The sequence below is a fragment of the Protobothrops mucrosquamatus genome, unplaced genomic scaffold (assembly GCF_001527695.2).
Source record: "Protobothrops mucrosquamatus isolate PMUCROS unplaced genomic scaffold, P.Mucros_1.0 scaffold1236, whole genome shotgun sequence".
Taxonomy (NCBI): domain Eukaryota; kingdom Metazoa; phylum Chordata; class Lepidosauria; order Squamata; family Viperidae; genus Protobothrops; species Protobothrops mucrosquamatus.
Window position 1 is genome coordinate 6,548 of NW_015387443.1, and position 21,357 is coordinate 27,904.

General features: G+C 41.3%; 1 protein-coding gene across 1 annotated transcript; it reads left to right on the forward strand.

Annotated features, from left to right (window-relative positions):
• Nucleotides 1-491: 491 nt before the first annotated feature.
• LOC107291988 (sarcoplasmic/endoplasmic reticulum calcium ATPase 1-like) lies at nt 492-17,692 on the forward strand. Its single transcript, XM_015821044.1, has 11 exons — nt 492-615; nt 1,936-2,154; nt 4,043-4,378; nt 5,464-5,684; nt 5,896-6,098; nt 6,759-6,844; nt 10,115-10,248; nt 11,546-11,663; nt 12,550-12,667; nt 13,522-13,565; nt 17,097-17,692. The coding sequence occupies exons 1-10, from the start codon at nt 505-507 to the stop codon at nt 13,524-13,526; spliced, it is 1,551 nt and encodes a 516-aa protein (XP_015676530.1). The 5' UTR covers nt 492-504; the 3' UTR covers nt 13,527-13,565; nt 17,097-17,692.
• The last annotated feature ends 3,665 nt before the right edge of the window (nt 17,693-21,357 follow it).

Here is a 21,357-nt window from a genome sequence, read left to right on the forward strand (position 1 = left end):
ACTATTTTCTTGCCTATCTTGACTTGTGTTTCTATTCTGTTTTTTATGGCACTATTTTTGATAGGTTGGTCTGTTTTTTCCTTTTGTGTAAAGACAGATGCAAAAAACGAGTTAAATAGTTCCGCTTTCTCCCTGTTGCTTGTCACCTTCTTGCCACTTTCACCCATTAACGGACCAATCATTTCCTTCACTTTTTTCTACTGAAAATATATATTTGTTTTCTTGTAATCTTAATAACCATCCTCTGATGGCCTTATCAGGGTGCATTTATGTCTCTTCTAAGGCTCAAAAAAGATGATTATTCTCACATTACATATTTTCCAGAGATGACCATGCCCTCTGTGTTGGGCTAATACTGGAAACCAGGCCTAGTATATTTGGAGGACCAATTGCTTGGATTCATCCCATTCATTTGCTTTGGTTCTTCTGGCTTGTAAAGCAAAATAAGGTTTAACTCTCTTTTTCTCCCTCTGCTTTGCATTTGTTCAGGTGATCAAACAACTCATGAAGAAGGAATTCACCCTAGAGTTCTCTCGTGACAGAAAGTCCATGTCTGTCTATTGCTCTCCAGCCAAAGCTTCCAGGGCTGCTGTTGGTAACAAAATGTTTGTCAAGGTTGGTAGTACGCTTCTCTGTGTCCCATCTCAGTGACCACAAGGGGAAATAGGAATTCTCTCTCAGCCTCTATTCTAACTTTAATAAAGAATTTTCTAGTTGACTTGTCCAAAGGTAGTCCTTGACTTACAAGAATTAATTTAGTGACCGTTCGAAGTTACAATGGAACTGAAAAAAGCGACTTACAACCTTTTTCACACTTATGACTGTTGCAACATCTCCTTGGTCATGTGATCAAAATTTGGATGCTTGGCAACTGGTTCATATTTACGACGGTTGCAGTGTCCCAGAGTCATGTGATCACATTTTGCAACCTTCTGACAACAAAGTCAATGGGGAAGGCAGATTCACTTAACAACCATGTTACTAACTTAACAATTGCAGTGATTCACTTAACAATGGTGGCAAGTAAGGTTGTAAAATGGGGCAAAACCTACTTAACAACTGTCTCGCTTAGCAACAGAAATTTTTTGCTCAATTGTGGTCATACGTCGAGGACTACCTGATATATATAAATGGTAACTGTTCAGGTGGAACTTAGCCTGGCATTCAACTTAGCCTGGAATCTTTCCATGGACCATCATATCAGAGAGAAGACCAGGCACTCTCGTCTTTTTTGTAGCTAGATTTATATGTATGGAGTTTTGTTCTTATTTGTAAGTTTTCTCCTATTTATTTATTTATTTATTTATTATTTAGATTTATATCCCGCCCTTCTCCCGTAGGACTCAGGGCGGCGGACAATCAATTAAAATACACAAATAACAATACGGATTTAAAATTAATTAAAAAGAATATTAGAGAATTGTCCAATTTAAAATTATTGATTAAAACCCCTCTAAAAATTACCCTAGGCCAGTCCTGCGAGNGATCAGGGATAACCCTGATCTCTGGGGGCAGTTCATTCCAGAGGGTGGGAGCTCCCACAGAGAAGGCCCTCCCCCTTGGGGTCGCCAGCCGGCACTGTTTGGCCGACGGCACCCTGAGGAGGCCCACTCTATGGGAGCGTACAGGTCGATGGGAGGTGATCTGCGGCAGGAGGCGGTCTCGAAGGTATCCGGGTCCGATTGGAGGGAAAGGGGGAAAGGGGGAAATAATGGATAGATTTTCAGTATCTGAACCTTCTTCAGCAATCATACAGTTCAGTGATGGACCTTCAGATTACTATATCTACCACTTACTCTTCCACATAAAGGAAAGAGAACTTCTATGCTAAATTTTTATGACCTGGTCTAGACAATTATGTTGTCACATTGCTTGCTATTCTATCCACTTTCTCCACAAGTGACAATGCTTGTTACTTTTGTTGTGTCTTTACAGGGTGCCCCCGAGGGTGTGATTGATCGTTGTAACTATATTCGTGTGGGCACCACACGTGTTCCCCTCACTGCCAGTGTTAAGGACCACATATTGGGAATCATCAAAGAGTGGGGTACAGGACGGGATACTCTCCGTTGCTTGGCATTGGCCACTCGAGACACCCCACCAAAGAAAGAAGACATGTATTTAGAAGATTCCACCAAATTTATTGAATATGAGGTAAAACTGATGGTAGATTATTAATGAAAACTATAGAGCAGGGGTATCCAACCTTGGCAACTTTAAGACTTGTGGACTTCACTCCCAGAATTGAAGTCCACAAGTCTTAAAGTTGCCAAGGTTGGATACGACATTTTTACAACATTGTAAATACTGTTTACTTTGAAGATGTTGTGTGCATTTTAGCCTAAATTACTATATTGTCTTAAGATGTATTTACTGAGGTTTATATTTCATACTGCCCTGAGATACTGTTTAATTTATTTTCATCTTTTCTTTTGTAAGAGATCCCTGCCCCTGAAAGCTGATCTGGCAGTTTTCAAAGGGTAGCAAAAACTCCCAGATCAGCTTCCAGGGGTAGGGAACCTCTTGCAAAAGAAATGATGAAAATGAATTAAACAGTATTTCAGGGCAGTATGAAATATAAACCTCAGTAAATACATTTTAAGAAAATATAGTAATTTAAATGTAAGGATTTTTAACATGTACAAGTGTGTACAAAAGGAAATGCATACTTTGTGGCTGAAAAAAAACCTTGATTGACTTTAGATACTATATAACTTGATTATGGAGTGTGGGAATGGCCTGTGTCCATGACCCTTAAACATATACCAAAGTCCTGGTGGCAAAAATGGAAGGTAATTAGTTTATGTTTAGTCACTTAAGAGCAATTCCTTCATCTCAAGCTCTGCTTCTTGAGAACTCTGAAGGACAACATGCCAAGCAAGCCAGGCGTTGGACATATAAGCAGTGGTGGGATTCAGCCGGTTCGCACTACTTCGGCAGAACCGGTACCTAATTTTTTGTTGCCCAGGCCCAGAACAGACTTCCGGAAACGGCATCCACACAGAGAACCGGTTATTCACATATTTGAATCCCATCACTGTATATAAGCAATGTGCTCATGCAACCATATTGCAAACCATGGTGTGTTTAACCATGGTTTATTGAATAAATCATCATTACCTAGTTCATGCAAGCCACTGAACCATAAATTCTGTTTTTGAAGTCACACTAGGTCAGGGGTAGGCAACCTTGGCTCTTTTATGACTCATGGACTTCAACTCCCAGAATTCCTGAGCCATCCATGCTGAGGGGAAAGGGAGAGGTTTCCAAGCTGAGCCATGCTGGCTCAGGAATTCTGGGAGTTGAAGTCCACAAGTCATAAAAGAGCCAAGGTTGCCTACCCCTGGACTAGGTAATATAAGGGACCAAAACAAAAATTGGCACTGATATTTTGGTCCAGCACATTGTATGAACAGTAAAGTGGGAGCCAGCCACTTTTTACTTTTCTCTGTTCCTAGTTTATCTCCTATTAATTCTTCTTTATTTTATTTTCAATATTTCTTCTCCAAGAAACTTGAGCTAGCATATAAAACTTTTTTCCCTCCTATATGCACAAGTGAGCTGTGAGTTAGGTAGTCTGAGAGAAGTTTCCCGTCATCATAAGCTTTGACTCTGTGGATATTTCGATCCAATTCTCCCCTCAAGCCACGGTATTAAAGTAGAACTCTTCAATGGAAAGTTTTATTTATTCATTACTTTAGCTTGTAAATTGCTCCATTTTCAAAGAAACCCAATAGCTTACAAATTACAAGTTATGTTATTAAAAAAAATCAAGTAACATAAACCATACACACTTGATGTGTCAGCATTTGGGTTACAAAATCTTCAAACATTCCCAGATGCCTCTCTGAAGATCCATGTTTTCACAGCTCTTGGAAAAGATGATCAGAGAATTCATCTCGAACTGTATTTGGCTTTATTGCAAACGTTCCAGCCTTTGGCATGGTATAAACTTGATATAAAGGCCAGATGTTGGTTACCTAGTGTGGGGGCTAGTAGATTCTACAGGCCAGGTGGTAATCTTTTTTTATGACCTTCGCAGAATGACCTGACCTTTGTGGGCTGCGTAGGAATGTTGGATCCTCCCCGCAAAGAAGTCTCAGGATCCATTGAACTGTGCCGTGAAGCTGGCATCCGCGTCATCATGATCACCGGCGACAACAAAGGTACCGCGATTGCCATCTGTCGCCGCATCGGCATCTTTGGCGAAAATGAAGAAGTGACTGGCAGGGCCTACACCGGCCGGGAGTTTGACGACTTGCCCTCTGCTGAGCAACGGGAAGCCTGCCAAAGAGCTTGCTGCTTTGCGCGGGTTGAGCCCACGCACAAGTCAAAGATTGTGGAGTTCCTGCAGAGCTTCGATGAGATCACTGCCATGGTGAATAGAGGGGAATATAGGTGGGCTGGGAACTACCCACCATTACATCCGGATGACTGAATAGGCGCTAGGGAAATCTAGTACAGGTAGTCCCTCGACGTATGACCACAATTGGGACCATAATTTCTGTCGTGAGGTGGTTGTTAAGTGACTTTTGCCTGATTTTATGACTTTTATTGCCATGGTTGTTAAGTGAATCACTGCAGTTGTTAAGTGAATCACATGGTCATTAAGCAAATCCTGCTTCCCCCATTGATTTTGCTTGTTGGGAGTCAGCTGGAAGTTGCAAATTTTGATTATGTGACCCCAGGATGCCACAACTGCTGTAAATATATGCCAGTTGCCAAGCACCCAAATTGTGATCACACGACCATGGGAATGCTGTGATGGTCATAAGTGCGAAGACCAGTCGTACGTCACTGTTTTCAGTGCTAATGTATCTTCAAATGGTCGCTAAAAGAATGGTTGCAAAGTCGAGGACTGCCTTTAAGAGACGTATGATTGTTTAAATTTTTGTAACCTGATGTTCATTAAAAAGAATGAAATCCTGAATGAAATTTACTAGATGAAATAATTGACCATTTCCCCAACTGACTGTTGTGTGAACAAATGAGTGTCTCTTTTCATTTCAGCTATTTAGGGAAGAGATCTTTCTATGTTTCTCCCTTTTCCCACGTTTGATCTGAGGATTAATTAACGAGTTCACCCAACTTTTAAAAATGCATACAGAAGCAGACCACTGGTCAGGAATCAAATCAAACTAAATTAAAATAAAATTTAAAATAAATGCTAAAATAATAAAAATAACAGAGCCCTGTTCCTTTTAAGAGGAGCTCTGCAGGAGCATGATGTCATTAGGAGGCATCAGGGAATATTTAAGGGATTCCCTTCAGGAATTGCTCATTTAAGATATTTTTAATTGCCTCAGCTCTTTTCTGAAATGGAGGACCACCTAGTGATGCAATCACATCCCTCATCAAGGAGGATTGTTCTTAGAACATGAGGTTTTTCCAATATTTACTTCTGTATATCTCAGTTAACTCTCTATTTCTTTCCTCCCTTCCTCCCTTTCTGTCTCCTGATAGACCGGTGATGGTGTAAATGATGCCCCAGCTCTGAAGAAAGCTGAAATTGGAATTGCCATGGGCTCTGGCACTGCCGTGGCCAAGACTGCCTCTGAAATGGTGTTGGCAGATGATAACTTCTCCACTATTGTGGCTGCGGTGGAGGAAGGCCGGGCCATCTACAATAACATGAAACAATTCATTCGCTACCTCATCTCCTCTAACGTGGGTGAGGTTGTCTGGTAAGGGACTTCGCCTACTGTCATCTGGTCAGTTTCAAAGCTAAACTAGGTTGTCTGGAAAATGGTTTTGCAGAGGGGCAAATAAATACCGAGTAACTATGGTGGGGAGAGCTGTCCCCCTAAGTGTTGATGATGATGTCACATGCTCCTAACTTCCAGAGACTTCTTTGATCTCATGCTTGTCTTTCTTCTCTTCCTCTCCCCATTCCAGTATCTTCCTCACAGCCGCCCTCGGTCTCCCTGAAGCCCTAATCCCTGTACAGCTGCTGTGGGTGAACCTGGTGACTGATGGGCTTCCAGCCACTGCCTTGGGTTTTAACCCCCCTGATTTGGACATCATGAACAAGCCCCCTCGCAGCCCCAAGGAGCCCCTGATTAGTGGTTGGCTCTTCTTCCGCTACATGGCCATTGGAAGTAAGTGCTTTCCTTCCATAGCTGTTGCCTAGGTCTAGCTCTGGACCTATATCATACATTTTGACCCTATATTCTAACTGTGAATTCAAGTCTGTACCCTCATCCTTGTCTTATGTGACCTAACAGTAATCTCAGCTCAGCAATCTGTATCATCTCCAAAATCCCAGGCAAGCACAAATCTTCTGCACGACCTAGCCTGGTACAATTAGGCTATCTTTGGTTTATTCTTCAGTCAGTTGCATTTTGTTCATATTTATTAGTATATGTTTGCAAACAGAGCCATTAGGCTAGGGCAAAATATGCATTCACCAGATAAATAATAGCAATAGCACTTTGACTTATATACCACTTCATAGGGCTCTACAGCGGTTTACAGAGTCAGCCTATTGCCCCCAGCAATCTGGGTCCTCATTTTACTGACCTTGGAAGGATGGAAGGCTAAGTCAACCTTGAGTCCGTGAGGATCGAACACCTGGCAGTGAGCTGAATTAACCTGCAATACTGCAGTCTAACCACTGTGCCACCAAGGTGCAAGGAAAAAACCAATGCAGCCCTTTCATTCCAGTTTCTCAGCGGTCATCCTTGAGGAAATACCTCATTCTGCTGTCACTGGCCTTTTCTTTGCTCACAATAATCTTTCCATTTTTGTTTCACCTACAGTATACGTCGGAGCGGCCACTGTTGGGGCTGCTGCCTGGTGGTTCATATATGCTGAGGATGGACCTGGAGTGTCTTACCATCAGTTGGTGAGTTTTGATTGCTCTAAGTCTGGGGTGTCAAACTTGCCACGTCTTGTGACGTATCGCGACGTATCATGACTTTTTCCCCATTGCCGGAGCTGGGGTGGGTGCAGTTTCGGCATGACGCATCCGGCCCGCGGGCTGGCAGTTTGACACCCTTGCTCTAAGTTGTGGGAGACAAGAACAGAAGTGTTCTGGAACCTGAATCAAGATGCTTTGTAATTCAAGGCCAGACAGATAACTCAATAAAGATAATTGTAAAACAAATATTTATTCAGGAATACTGCTGAACTCACGTTTCTGTAGTTTCATCTGGATGTTGCATATTTGTTTATAGTTTATAGTTAAAAATCAATAATTCCTTCACATTAACTTCTAGCGTGGGTTAGGACCGTGTGTGTCCTCCGGTGATCCCATGCTTATCTCAGACAAAGACATTCCAAACTGGCACGTAGCCAGGATATCCTGTGATGAACTTAGTAGCCCCTCCTATGGACTTGTTAACATGGGATTCACTGAATAGCTAAACTACATTACCCATAAGCCATCTCTTAAGGAGATAGCGCTTAACCCTATAAATGCCAAACATTCTAACATACAGATCCCATCTAACTGGCTGATCCAGAACACTCCCCGCTTGGAAATATAATTTCCACTACTAACTAACTGAAATAAGCAAAAGACGTAGCATTGAAGCATGCAATTCTCATTGCTAACTAACTAGTGACTACAATAGGCAAAACATGGTATCAAAACATGCATAACTATAAGGTAAATATAAAAACATGCACAACTATAACAGAAATACACAAGGTGTTACATCAAACAATGCAATCATGAGGTAAACACAAATACATAGTTTGAGGTTCAATCTTCCAGTTCGATTTTCTTCAGCAACAGGACCAGGTCGGTGATTGGCCTAGTGTAAGAGTCTTTGAGTCACAATCTGACTCATGTGGCTTCACGATCTGGGCCTCAACTTGGTGAACTAGTCCATCAAAACAGGGTGGGGCCCGGTGCACAAATCCCATGGGCCAAGAGTTCTGGTATGCGTCTTTGTCTCTCAGCAAGACAAGGTCTTCTTCCTGTAGAAGAAACTGGAACAAAAGGAACTTCTGGAACAGAAAAACTGGAACCCAAAATTTTTCAGGAACAAAGGAACCTGGAATCACAGGATGCTCAGGAACAGAAGAAGCTGGAAACACAGAAAACTCAGGAACAGCAGGAGCTGGAACCACAGGAAACTCAGGAACAGCAGGAGCTGGAAACACAGGAAACTCAGGAACAGCAGGAGCAGGATACTCAGGATCCTCAGGAACCGAAGGATCTGGAACCACCGGTGGAGCGTTGAAGATGGCTGCTACTGTTGTCATGAGGGTAGTGAGGACTTCATGTGTGGGTGTCTTTGACGACATAGAGTCCATGATTTTGTGGGGTACGCCAATCATGTGCTCCCACGCTTTGCCCATGTGAGATGCATGGGGAGGGTAATTTTTGGCCTTCAGGCATTTGTCAATCACTGTGTCATGACGAATACCTTCAATAGTCTGTAAGTCCTTGCAGGCTCCTATAAAGCTAGTTCTTGGGATGCTAAGACAAGTGATCAGGATGATCAATACTATGCCCAATCTCAGGTGTCTCCGCTTAGAGGTTTGAAGCTGGCTGGTTCTAGGAATTGGCTAGAAGGTGGTTTCTCTGTCTCTTTGCCCATTGAGGACAAGCAGATGGTCTGGACGATCGTTTTCTCGTCCTGTCTGAGAGATTTACTGGGTGCCTGAGGTTGAACGTTGGCATGTTGATCTGGAGCTGGAAGCATATAGCGTTTTGGTCTCAGTGGCATCAGGCTGTCTGGACAAGCCAAGAACTCAGGACCTTTTAGCCAGATCAATTCTGTCAACTGTGATGCAAAGGTGGGCCACTTAACTTGGTCCACAAGGTTCTTATCTGTTGGCACATGTTGCCATTGTTCAGGGCTTAGAGATGTTTCAATCTTTTCTACTCTATTGCCTACATAGACGTAGAAGTGTCTGCTTTGTTTGCAGATGTAGCTTGACATCACCTTGCTGTCTGTGTAGAAGGTGGTGGACTGTAGCTCAAGGCCTATCATTTTCGTTGTCAGCTTGGTGAGTTTTGCTGTCAATATGGTACCACAGAGTTCTAACCTTGGTACGTTGTGGCCTTGTTGTATTGTTAGTCTCGCTTTTCCAAAGACAACATCAACACTGCAGCTCTCCCCGCTGTAGACTGTGATGTATCTTAAGGCTGCATTCACCTTCGTTGACACATCTGAGGAAGCGTACAATTCTTTCTTTTGTACGGTGGCGGGTGAGCTGGAGACATACGTGCGCTGTGCGTGTATGCTTTGGAGACATCTTAGGAGTGTACTCCACGACTCCCAGTCTTGTTTTTGTTCTGGCAGACGCGCCCTGTCCCAATGTGTAGTGCCTTGGGACAACGTGCGTAGCTGCAGAGATTGTTTGTCCACTATGGCCAAGGCTGAGTCATTGTGGCTTTCACTGGTCTGGAACACTGTTGCTTCCAAAACGGGTTTGGTTGTCGCAAGCGTGAAGTGTTCTTGGGATGGTTTTAGGTGGAAATCTCTTCCATTGCTGAGAATGGAGGTTCTTGAGATATTCACCTGGGTTGGAGTTTGCGGTTGGTCAACACAGACCGACCCTCCGATGGCCCATCCAAGTTCCGTCTTAATGGCTACTGGGATGCCTGGTGGACCTTTGATTCTTTCATCGGAACCAATGCAAATATGCAACATCCAGATGAAACTACAGAAGCGTGAGTTCAGCAGTATTCCTGAATAAATATTTGTTTTACAATTATCTTTATCGAGTTATCTGTCTGGCCTTGAATTACAAAGCATCTTGATTCAGGTTCCAGAACAGTAAAAATCAATAATTCCTTCACATTAACTTCTAGCGTGGGTTAGGACCGTGTGTGTCCTCCGGTGATCCCATGCTTATCTCAGACAAAGACATTCCAAACTGGCACGTAGCCAGGATATCCTGTGATGAACTTAGTAGCCCCTCCTACAGACTTGTTAACATGGGATTCACTGAATAGCTAAACTACATTACCCATAAGCCATCTCTTAAGGAGATAGCGCTTAACCCTATAAATGCCAAACATTCTAACATACAGATCCCATCTAACTGGCTGATCCAGAACAGAAGTATCGTATGAGGAATGAAGGATTTCTTAATTTGGAAAAGCCCTGTTTCATCTTAATCTCGCGTTTCCCCCAATCTTCTTTTCTTCTCCTAGTCCCATTTCATGCAATGTACAGATGACCACCCTTCCTTTGATGGCTTGGACTGTGAAATCTTTGAGTCCTCTGTCCCCATGACTATGGCTTTGTCCGTCTTGGTCACCATTGAGATGTGCAATGCACTCAACAGGTAAAATGGAGGATGGCTTTAGGCACATGGTACTGCCTGGCACGTTTTTCACTAGCATTTTTCCATGCTTTGTTCCCATTCCATACATATCTTATGTTTTCTCCAGCTTTCCAAATTGTGCAGGACGATGGGGAAGGAGAAATGAATGTTCTCTGTAAAGATAACTCAAAGTCCATGCCAGTAAAAAATGAATATTAGACATTCAGCTTTGATTCAGCTTTTTAGCAATGTGCAAAAACCTGTATTTTGAGTAAACTTACATTTCATGCAAGACATCAGCCGCTGCAAATATGTAAGGCAGAATAATTTTTGCAGCAATATAAGGAACTAACGAATATCTGAAGAATAGCAATGTAAGTTACTTATATCTTATCTATCATGGATGTTTCTTCACAATAGAAGGGCAGCCTGCTGAAGCATGCCAAGGTTAATTAGCACCAAAGCAGTACTTTCCCAGCTATTGCAGCAGAATTATTGCCATGCCCCAAAGACAAGTATCCTTAATTTAAAACATCTACTTGTTTGCATAATTAATTCATGTTTTACTGTTCAGAAGTGAGGGCAAAGAACAAGGGCCTCCAATCACTAGCTCTCCCATTCTGATCACGTTTCAAAGTCATAAAGATGTTGATTTAAAATGAAATCTGAGATTAATTGAATCCTGCACCCAAATTTTAATACAGGTAGTCCTGAACTTACAACAGTTCATTTAGTGACCATTCAAAGTTACAACGGCACTGAAAAAAGCGACTTATGACCGTTTTTCACACATCCATTGCAGCATCCCCATGGTCATGTGATCAAAATACAGATGCTTGGTAACTGACTCATATTTATGACGGTTGTAATGTCTCGGGGTCATGTGTGATCCCCTTTTGACAATCAAACTCAATGGGAAAGCCACATTCACTTAACAATTGTGTTACTAACTTAACAACTGCAATAATTCACTTAACAACTCTGGCAAGAAAGGTTGTAAAATAGGTCAATATTCATTTAACAAATGTCTCACTTAGCAACATAAATTTTGGGCTCAGTTATGGTTGTAAATCGAAAACTACCTAAACCCATTTATTAACTCCCAGGGCTGGGACCTTCATTGCAGAGCTGAGATCTATCGAATTAACCTTTTGCTCAAAGGAAAGCTGCTCACTTCTCATGTATCTCATTTTTTTTTTTGAGAACTAGTCGCTATATATTTGCACCGACTGATTATTTAAGACTGGGGGCTCTCATTTCAAAAACACAGTGGAGATCATAACTTTGATTTAATTTCCCATTTCTCTCTTCACAATAGCCTTTCAGAGAACCAGTCCTTGGTACGGATGCCTCCCTGGGTGAACATCTGGCTTCTGGGATCTATCTGCCTCTCCATGTCTCTGCATTTTGTCATCCTTTATGTTGATCCCCTGCCTGTAAGTAATAGTGACCACACAGTATTTTTGATCAGTGAGGGCTGGGGGATTTTACTTTTGGATTCAAAAATAAAAAGGGACCATGGAGTCTGCAGGGGTGCAAATAAAGCATTACTTTTCTTCAGCTCTTCAAAGCAACTGTATCATTTCCAGGATCATGTGGCACCTAAAGAGGACAGCTACATGACAAACACACCCAGAAGTTTTAGGGAGTAGCAGATGGGTACTAGATTCATGCTTCTCTATGAACCTTTTTGCCTTCAGATCTGAGACATGGCCTAGCCCAAATGGCCAGAGGACTGCACTCCCAGTTCTTGCTGAATTCTACAGAAATTAAGAAAAATATTATGCAAATCCTTTGAAAAAAATACTTCAGAATGCACAGCAGTGTGCTTTAAGTCCCTTTTTTCAAATCATTCTTCTAGCTGGAGAAGTCTGCTCCAGGCTTCTACCGCTGTTCCAGAAACTGTTTCTGGCTGCCTCTTCATGTATGCATATGCACAGCCACCTCTGCTTGCTGGGGAAAATAACAAGTGAAGAAGCTATGCATGCATGCATGCTCACAAGGAAACATCTAAGAGTAGCTTCTGAAAGCAGCAGAGTCAGTCTAGAAGAAACAGTTTCTATAATAGCTCCAAAAGAGATGCTTCAAGTGTTCTCCCATTCATTCCAGAATTCCTCCATCAAAGGATTTATACACTCCAACGTGCTTGGAGTTACAAGTCCCATTTATTAAATCTAATCTTTAATCAGGATTCAGCCGATTATATCTAATTTAGCCTATCATTTAAATCAGTTTAGTACATATTCTGACTATGAGTGGAAAGGTAGAAGAAAATACATATTTCTCTATTGATGTCTCCTTTGTTGTTTTTGTGTTTTCCAGATGATCTTCAAACTGACACACTTGGACTTGCACCACTGGCTCATGGTGTTGAAGATATCCTTGCCTGTCATCTTTCTGGATGAATGTCTCAAATTCGTTGCCCGGAACTATCTGGAGCGTAAGCCTCCCTAACCTACTTTATCTTCCCAGTTCTTTGCCTTTTCCTTCATACTGGAAGTGGATTTCCCAGATGGAATCCATGAAAACAAAATCATCAAGTTGGAGAAGATAAGAAATGGAATGTCCCCTCCCTTCTGATCTTTCTCTCTGTAATTATTTCCTGCCTTCCTCTGATATTTCATCTATTAGTCTAGAATTCCCATCTGCACTCAGTGCAACACATCTTTAAATATAGGATTTAGTCCTTAGTCACTTGGGTTGTCACTTGAACTCCATGGAGCACATCCAGATGCATCTGATATCAGTCCCAAGGAATGTACAATTCTGATAAAGAGTCCATTTTGTCAAACTGTGGAGTTGCCCCTGGATCCTTGGTTTCACTTTTTAAATCTGAAGCTAAAGTAGGTCCTATTGGACCAGAGGAAGCACAGAGGTAGATGGAAACTATCTGGGTGTCTGTGGAGAGTCTTAGTCATCCAGATCACGGCTGTCCCAAAGGTGCTTTTTTCAAAAGACAACTGGATTTTCTTTGTTTTTCTTTGAAGATGCTTCGCTTCTCATCCAAGAAGCTTCTTCAGTTCTTCAAGGAAAAACAAAGAGTTACCTTTTGAAAAAGCATCTTTGGGAAACCATCTGGGAGTTCTGGGTAATAAGATATAGCAAAAGAGAAAAGGAACAGTTGTTTGCATATCTCTTATTCTAAAGAGTTCTCCCTCCTTTATGGGTTGCTAATCATTCATTCATTTATTTTACTTACTCATTCCATCCAGACTAATAATATTCTCCTCTTCTTGTGAATTTCCTTCCTAATCTCTATTAACTCTGGCTTCTTTTATCCTTTCCATCCTGTAGCATAAACTCCTTCCCCATGTATTCTCCTGTATCCTGCCTCCCAGGTATCTTATTGCACAACCCTCAATTGCATGCCTTGTTTGTTCTCTGGCAATTCCTTCATATCTGTCTGTTGATCTATGCAGAAAAATAGGCAATATCTGTGGGGAGCTGGGGAAAATGTTTCTTTATTTTTGCTTGGACAGTCTGTTTGCTGCAGCTGACATTGTCTAGGAAGCTAGGGTCCATCCACATAGGGGGAGAGGGCTTGCGTCATAGGGCAAGAGACAGAAAATCCTTCCCTGAAAGAGAATTATTCCAAGAGTACCATTCCTTCAGGAAATGTTTGGTTGATGGTAATCTGATCAGTGCAAGACTCCACATTCCACAAATTCAACTTCCTGCTGGAATGAATGGTGGTGGCCATTTCAATAAACATCAACTATAAACATTATGTTTTGAATGCCCACAGAGCAGGCTGAATTTCCAAGGGGTTTCAAATTTAGCATTTTTAAGATGGTGGGACTAACACATCTGCCAAGGAATCTTTGTGTATCTACTTAGAAAACTTCAAATATTTCAGAGAATATAGAACCATGTCTAATCCACTGATCTTCACAGAATAGGTTGGAGTCTGATCTAACCAGTCTTGGTGACTCTACCTATATAGTAGACATAGGTAATGTGAATAGAGGAATAATCAGAAAGTGTATCCTCGTTCTTCTCTTCCTCCACCTTCTGTTTCATCCCCAATGAAGCCTATATGCATAATATTGAATATAAATGAATTAGTGATGAAGAGAGGAGGAGGAGGAAAGGTACAACAATAATCTGTTTTATTGATTGCTTCTCAGTCCGATGAAACTCTGGAAATTGTAGTTTTGCTCATGTGCCAAGATATACAAATAAGCAAAATTACAATTCCAAGCATTTCTTAGAAGACTGCTGAACCAGTGTATCTGTAATGTTGCTATAAAAAGTAGGGAAAATAACCTTGACAGAGATATGCGAGATTTATTACTAGGGCAAAAAGGAACGAAACATATTTTATGTTCACAAGAGACATAATATTCAGAAGCGGTTTAGACAGACCCCCTCTTTAATTCACTGAACTATAAGAAAAGGAGGTACAACATAATCAGATTTGCAAGATTGATGTCAGCACCACTAGGTGAACTCCATCCAAGAAGTCAACTTCAGAGAAAGGAAAAAATATAGCTTTATTGAGTTTGGTTATAATAGCAGACTCTCGCAGGTCTGATTGTGCTATGCCTTCTCTTTTTTACACTTCAGTAATTTAGGAATGCATCTGAACCGCTTCGTCTGTTGTGGACCTAAAACGTCTTTCACACATATCTCAATCACGCTGGTGACGGATCTTGTGTATTTCTGTCAAAGTCATCTCCCAGACTCTCAGCAGTTGTTATACGAAAGACAGATAATTGAGGAAAAGGAGCATTTTTTGACATTAAACCTGACTCCTATATGAATGGCCATCACCACCTCTTACGACTTCTGCAGTTCCTGTGTTGCAGAGGAAGCTCAGAAGGGTAGGCAAATTACTTCTTAGGAAAAGTTTGCTGCCTGAGTTTACTGATCCTTCCTTTGAGGAACATCTCAGAAATTTCTAAAGAATCCTAGAGTGGTTTAGTTTAGAGTTCAGTTTTGAAACTGCTGAATAATTCATAGGGTCCTTTAACAAAATAAAGACGGGGGGTAACTTTCAGCGCAAACCATTTTACAATTTTATCTGTTGGATTCTACGAACCCTAAATGCTACATTCTAAATTGTACTTCTGTTAGTCGGACCTTTTCTTACATTGTGCTTTTCCTGGCCATTTTTGGCTTTGGTGCCCTTTCCTAGGTGTTTCTGACTTCACTGTGTTTGGCTCAATGAGAGGATAGTCTTGTCCTGACCTTTGTTTGCACAGAGGTCTTTTCTGCTTTCCACAGCCTTCCTGACTGTGACTAGCTGTGCCTTTATTGCCTTTGTGTCATGCTTACGCAAACGTCTGATTTGCTTGGCCACACATTTGCTGGACAGCATAAGGGGGATGCTCCTTCTGTGGGCCTGCTGCTTTTGGTGTTGTCAGTTTCTTCTTAAGAGGTGGGTGAGGATACTTGGGCAAAGCTGTGGAGAAAATGATGTTCTGGGTTGGGTGAGCTTTTCTGCGCTGGGGTTAGCATGAAACCAGGGCAGTGATTTCTCCCTAAGGCTCCAATGCCACACAGGAAGCAATTTCCACTCAGTTTGTAAAATTAGTTCTTAAGCAGTAGAATTATTTGAGCCTTAATTGTAATATGGTTTCTTTCTTTCTTTCTTTCTTTCTTTCTTTCTTTCTTTCTTTCTTTCTTTCTTTCTTTCTTTCTTTCTTTCTTTCTTTCATCTCTCTCTCTCTCTATCTATCATCTACCTATCATCTCTCTCTCTCTCTTTCATCTATCTACCTATCTATCTATCTATCTATCTATCTATCTATCTATCTATCTATCTATCTCTATTTCCATCCATCCATCCATCCATCCCATACCTCCACAATCAGAAGATTTCAGCAATACCCAGTACAGTCCACAATAAAATACCACAATACCATATAAATAGTTAGCAAAATTTAAATCAACATCACTGCTGGAACAACATACAATAATATTTATCCACATGATAATAGCAGGGCTGACATGAATTACCTTCCAGATGTTAATAAAAATGAAGCTTTACTGTGGATTTTTCATCTGGAAGGTAATTCATGTCAGGAGAAGTCTCAGCTCTAGAGGAAAGCTATTTTACGGTTTGTCTCATTTTCTAAGCATAAACTGGGCACAGCATTATGGTTTTTCTTTTTAAGAGTTCTCTCTAGTATTAAGGTAACATGCAGGCCAGTTTTCTCCAACCTAGTGAGATGTCTGTTAAATTTCAACCTATTTATTTAAACCATTCACTAGATTCCATGACAGCAATAATCAGAAATAAAAGATATTAAGTATACCATGGACCATTTAAAAATGCTAAAAAAAGAGAATTGAAAATATACAGAAGGCATAAACATTTCTTTAAAAGATTGGGAGGGAAAGAAAGTACTCTGGATATAATTACCAGGTATGTGTCTCTAAGGAAGGAATTCATAAAGTGAGAGACTGCACTTTAAAAAACTACCCTCAACAAATACCAAGGAGTACACAATCTTGCTAAGGTTTATTGTAATAATTAGAAGAGAAAGCAAGCTCAAAGTAATGGAGTATGTGCCCATGGAATTTGGCATGCCTTCTCCAATTAGAAGGGCAGGTTTCCCCAATAGGATGTAGAAAACACACATGGCTACTAGATTATGAGATTATATGTCTCATAATCAGCTGAAGGCACAAATGCTTACAGAGGTAGAAAAGGGCAGCAGGAACAATAATAGCTACTTGCTAGAGTACCATTTGCTATTGGATAAAGGGGGAGAACCCCATTAGGCCTCTTGCATTCTCAGCTCAATCGCAGACCAATTTTTGCAGGAATTAGTTCTAGGTTATTCATCTTGCTTGCAGTGTGGGGGTCTTGATTTCTTCATTCTCTGCCCTTTATTCTTTATTTTCTTCCTCCCTTTTTACAGACAATTTAGAAGGAAAGAAGTGAACATTTGAGTCATCATGGAAATAACCACGTCGTCCCCCCAACCGTCAAGATCTGCCCATTTCCCAAACCCCCCACTGTCTTGTCTTCTTCCCCATCTCTGCTTCTGTGCCCCTCTGTTATTTAATATTGTTTTTCTTCCCCCCTAACTGCTCTGCTAGTGGGATTGCTAGTGTGGGCCACAATGCTGGCATTTGCCACGCCATGTTCCCTGCCAGCTGCTTCTCTACCCAACCCACAAACATCACCAGCGACTCGGCTTCTGTACATTTTGAGCCACCTGCCTGTCCTTGCCTTTGCACACACAAGCTCACGCGCACACACACTTGGACACATACCGTCCCAAGTGCTTTCCGCATTAGTGACCACACTATGTTCGTTTCCCCCTCCTCCCCCTTCTCATGACTAGAACCCACCTCAAGCCAAGGGCTGGATTTTTTAATGCACACATAAACAGAAGGAAACATTTTGTTAGGAAAAACAAACAAATGAAACTCCTCAACTTGGAGGAAATGAAGAGATTCTTCTAGCTGCTTATTTATTGATATTAAAGAATAAACTCTTAACTGTATTAAAGATTTCTGGCTTTTCTCTTATTGTTCTGACTCACTAGAGTACGGACAGAGACTGGTGTTCTTCCAATACAGTATATAGGTAGTCCTCTGCTTATGACCACAATTGAGCCCAAAATTTCTGTGAGTAAGCAAGACAGTAGCTACCGGTAAGTGAGTTTTGTCCCATTTTACAACCTTTCTTGGCACAGTTGTTAAGTGAATCACTGCAGTTGTTAAGTTAGAAATGCAGTCATTAAGGGAATCTGGGTTCCCCATTGACTTTGCTTGTCAGAAGGTCGCAAAAGGGGAATCACATGACCCTGGGACAGTTGTAATCACATGACTATGGGGATGCTGCAATGGTCGTAAGTGTAAAAAATGGTCATAAAGTCACTTTTGTCGGTGCCATTGTAACTTTGAATGGTCACTGAATGAGTGGTTGTAAGTCAAGGCCTACCTCTATACAGAACTACTAATCTGAACCCTTCAAATGTCTCAGTTTCATAAACTCTATAGCTAACCACAAACATTATGGTCTAACTGCCGAAATTTGGTGCTGGCTGGAAAATTCTTGGAACTAAAATCCAAATATAAGGAACTAGCTGAAAAATTTTGAACTAGCCAGTACCCAGGCAAAATACCAATCCTAAGGCATAAATCATAATCAAAACCCAAGCAGACTACATTATAACAAAGTATATTGGGTGAATTAGCCCACAGAACTATAGTACAGTAAGCAGTGTATATTTTCCCCTCTATACAACAACTCTGCACTTTGGGTTGCATAGTGCACAGAAATTCAATGTTTTCTTCATATACTAAGCCTAAGGTGCTGAATTTCTCTTAATATTTGTAGCCACAGTTGTCAGGAAATGCTTGTTTTCACTGTGGTTTGACTCTCATTTTGAAAGGAATGTAACCTTTAACCACCACCACCACCCCACAGTTGTTCAAACATCTGGAAAAAAAATAAGAAAAGAAGTTGACACTTTATAGTTCCTCCTCCTGAATAGACCAGACAGAGAGGGATTTCTCTGGAAGAGAGCAACTGGTGGCATTGCCAAATTGGCTCTCCCATGCAAAAAGAAAAAAGAAAAGAAAAAGAAAGCTGCTAATTGCTTATTTTTGTATGAGACAGATTGAAACTATCATATTCAGTTAGAAAATGCAAATCACACTGTATGGGCAGAAATAAATCTGCTCTGCCAGCAGCAAAATGTACTTTGGGTATTTCCAGATACAAGATTCTTAGCTCTATCACTCAAGAAAGACTTCCAAAAACAGGAAGTCATAATGGGAGGTTTTTCAAGTACAAATAAAAACACATGCTATACATGCCTCATTTGGAAGCAGGCCCAATGGAATCACAGATGGAATAATAGGAGTTGCATAGTGCAGAATACTTATGGTGGGAAATTGCAGCCTAAACAACACAATTGCAATATCAACAAAGGAATCCTTGAGTGTGGATTGTAATTCATCTGAAAAGCACAAGACTGGAGCAAGTCTTGGTAAGGCCACACTTGGAATATTGTATCCAGTTTTGGTTGCCACAATATAAAAAAGATGCTGAGACTCTAGAAAGAGTACAGAGAAGAGCAACAAAGATGATTAGGGGACTGGAGGCTAAAACATATAAGGAACGGTTGCTGGAATTAGGTATGTCTAGTTTAATGAAGAGAAGGACGAGGGGGGACATGATAGCAGTGTTCCAATATCTCAGGGGCTGCCACAAAGAAGAGGGAGTCAAGCTATTCTCCAAAGCACCTGAAGGCAGGGCAAGAAGCAATGGATGGAAAATGATCAAGGAGAGAACCTTCCTAGAAATAAGGCGAAGTTTCCCGACAGTGAGAACAATTATTCAGTGGAATGACTTGCCTTCAGAACTTGTGAGTGCTCCATCACTGGAAGCTATTAAGAAGAGATTGGACAACCGTTTGTCTGAAATTGTACAGGGTTTCCTGCTTGAGCAGGGGTTGGATTAGAAGACCTTTAAGGTCTCCTCCATCATCATCATCATCACCATCATCATCATCATCATCATCATCATCATCATCATCATCATCATCATCATTTTAAGAGACAGTGATAAGGTGTTAATGTTGAATATATTTTTGGCATTCTGTTATGGCTCAGCTAAAATAAGGATGGGAGATTCAAGAAAGCAAGATCATTCTACGGAATCATAGGCATCCGTGTGTGTGTGTGTGTAGAAGGACTTGTGATGAAACACACCTTGCAATGCAAACTTATTCTTACACAGTATACATGTGTAGTACATGATGCAAGTATGTTTGTTTATTTACAGTATATCAGTACAGTAGTTTGCCACCTATCTTGCACAATATGAAATGGTGGTGCTTGTGTGTGACATCAGAAAACACATTTGGGTGACATGATGGTTAGGAACAATACCTACAGTATGTATGGAAAGGATTGGTTCCTGCTTGGCAACACCCTGATGTTGAAATGTTGGGTTGATGCTAAATCTTGGGTTGAAATGTCCTGTGTCATGGTTAATTTCAGCATCAGTTGCTGGCTGTTAGAGCTCTGCCCAAACATCCATTGTCGGTTCCAGCTGCAAAACATTAAGACAGCAGCAGAGGCAGCCGTTCTTGTCTGTTGGCTGAAATAAGGCCCTCTTGCATGAGTCTTTGGCTGCCATGAGAATCTTACAGTTCAAGGATCAATCAGAATACAGCTGGAAGGGACCTTGGAGGCCTTCTAGTCCAACCCCCTGCTCAAGCAGGAGACCCTATATCATTTCGGACAAGTGGCTGTCCAGTCTCTTCTTAAAAACCTCCAGTGATGAAGCACCCACAACGTTTGAAGGCAAGCTGTTCCACCGGTTGATTGTCCTCACTATTAGGAAGTTTCTCCTTAATTCCAGGTTGCTTCTCTCCATGATTAGTTTATATCCATTGTTTCTTATCTTGCCATCTGGTGCTTTGGAAAATAAATTGACCCCCTCCTCCTTGTGGCTGCCTCTCAAATTCTGGAATACTGCTATCATGTCCCCCCTAGTCCTTCTTTTCTCTAGAGCAGGGGTCTTCAAACTTGGCCCTTTTATGACTTGTGGACTTCAACTCCCAGAATTCCTCAGCCAGGAAAGGGAGGAGAAAATTATGGCAAATACTCTTGCTGTGAAAACCATGATGGAACTGTCTGTTTACCAATTGTAATGCTTCCCCATAAGGATTGGCTAGAGAAGGATTCTCCAAAGTGGCCAATATCATTCCGCCCCCCATACCCAGGGTTGATGGAGCTAGTCATTGTTCTTGCTATTATTCATAGTACTGTTAGTTAAAGTAGTATTTATTAAATTATTTTCAGATAGTAAATGTTTGGGGGTTGAGGAATAATCTGAAAGTTCATGAAGGGATCTCTGAGCTGAACAGTTTGGGAATCCCTGGGCCAGAGGAAACCTCAGCCATCTTACTCTGTATATTTAGGGTCCATTTTAACAAATTGTTATTCATTATGAGCATCCTGGTATTTTCCCAACACTCATCTTTTTAGTATCCAACCCACACCACACCAGCCAACAACACACATACACACACACGCCAGTAACAAGGATTTCTGCACAACTCCCTCATATAATTGCACTCTCCATCCATCCATCCATCCATCCATCCATCCATCCATCCATCCATCTATCCACCCACCCACCCACCCACCCACCCA

What these genes read in the sequence shown, in the direction of transcription:
- LOC107291988 (XM_015821044.1), top strand. Translation starts at nt 505, where the DNA reads ATGAAGAAGGAATTCACCCTAGAGTTCTCTCGTGACAGAAAGTCCATG. An exon ending in GTAACAAAATGTTTGTCAAG is followed by an intron (nt 616 to 1,935) that starts GTTGGTAGTACG and finishes GTGTCTTTACAG; the next exon opens with GGTGCCCCCGAGGGTGTGAT. An exon ending in CCGCTACATGGCCATTGGAA is followed by an intron (nt 6,099 to 6,758) that starts GTAAGTGCTTTC and finishes TTTCACCTACAG; the next exon opens with TATACGTCGGAGCGGCCACT.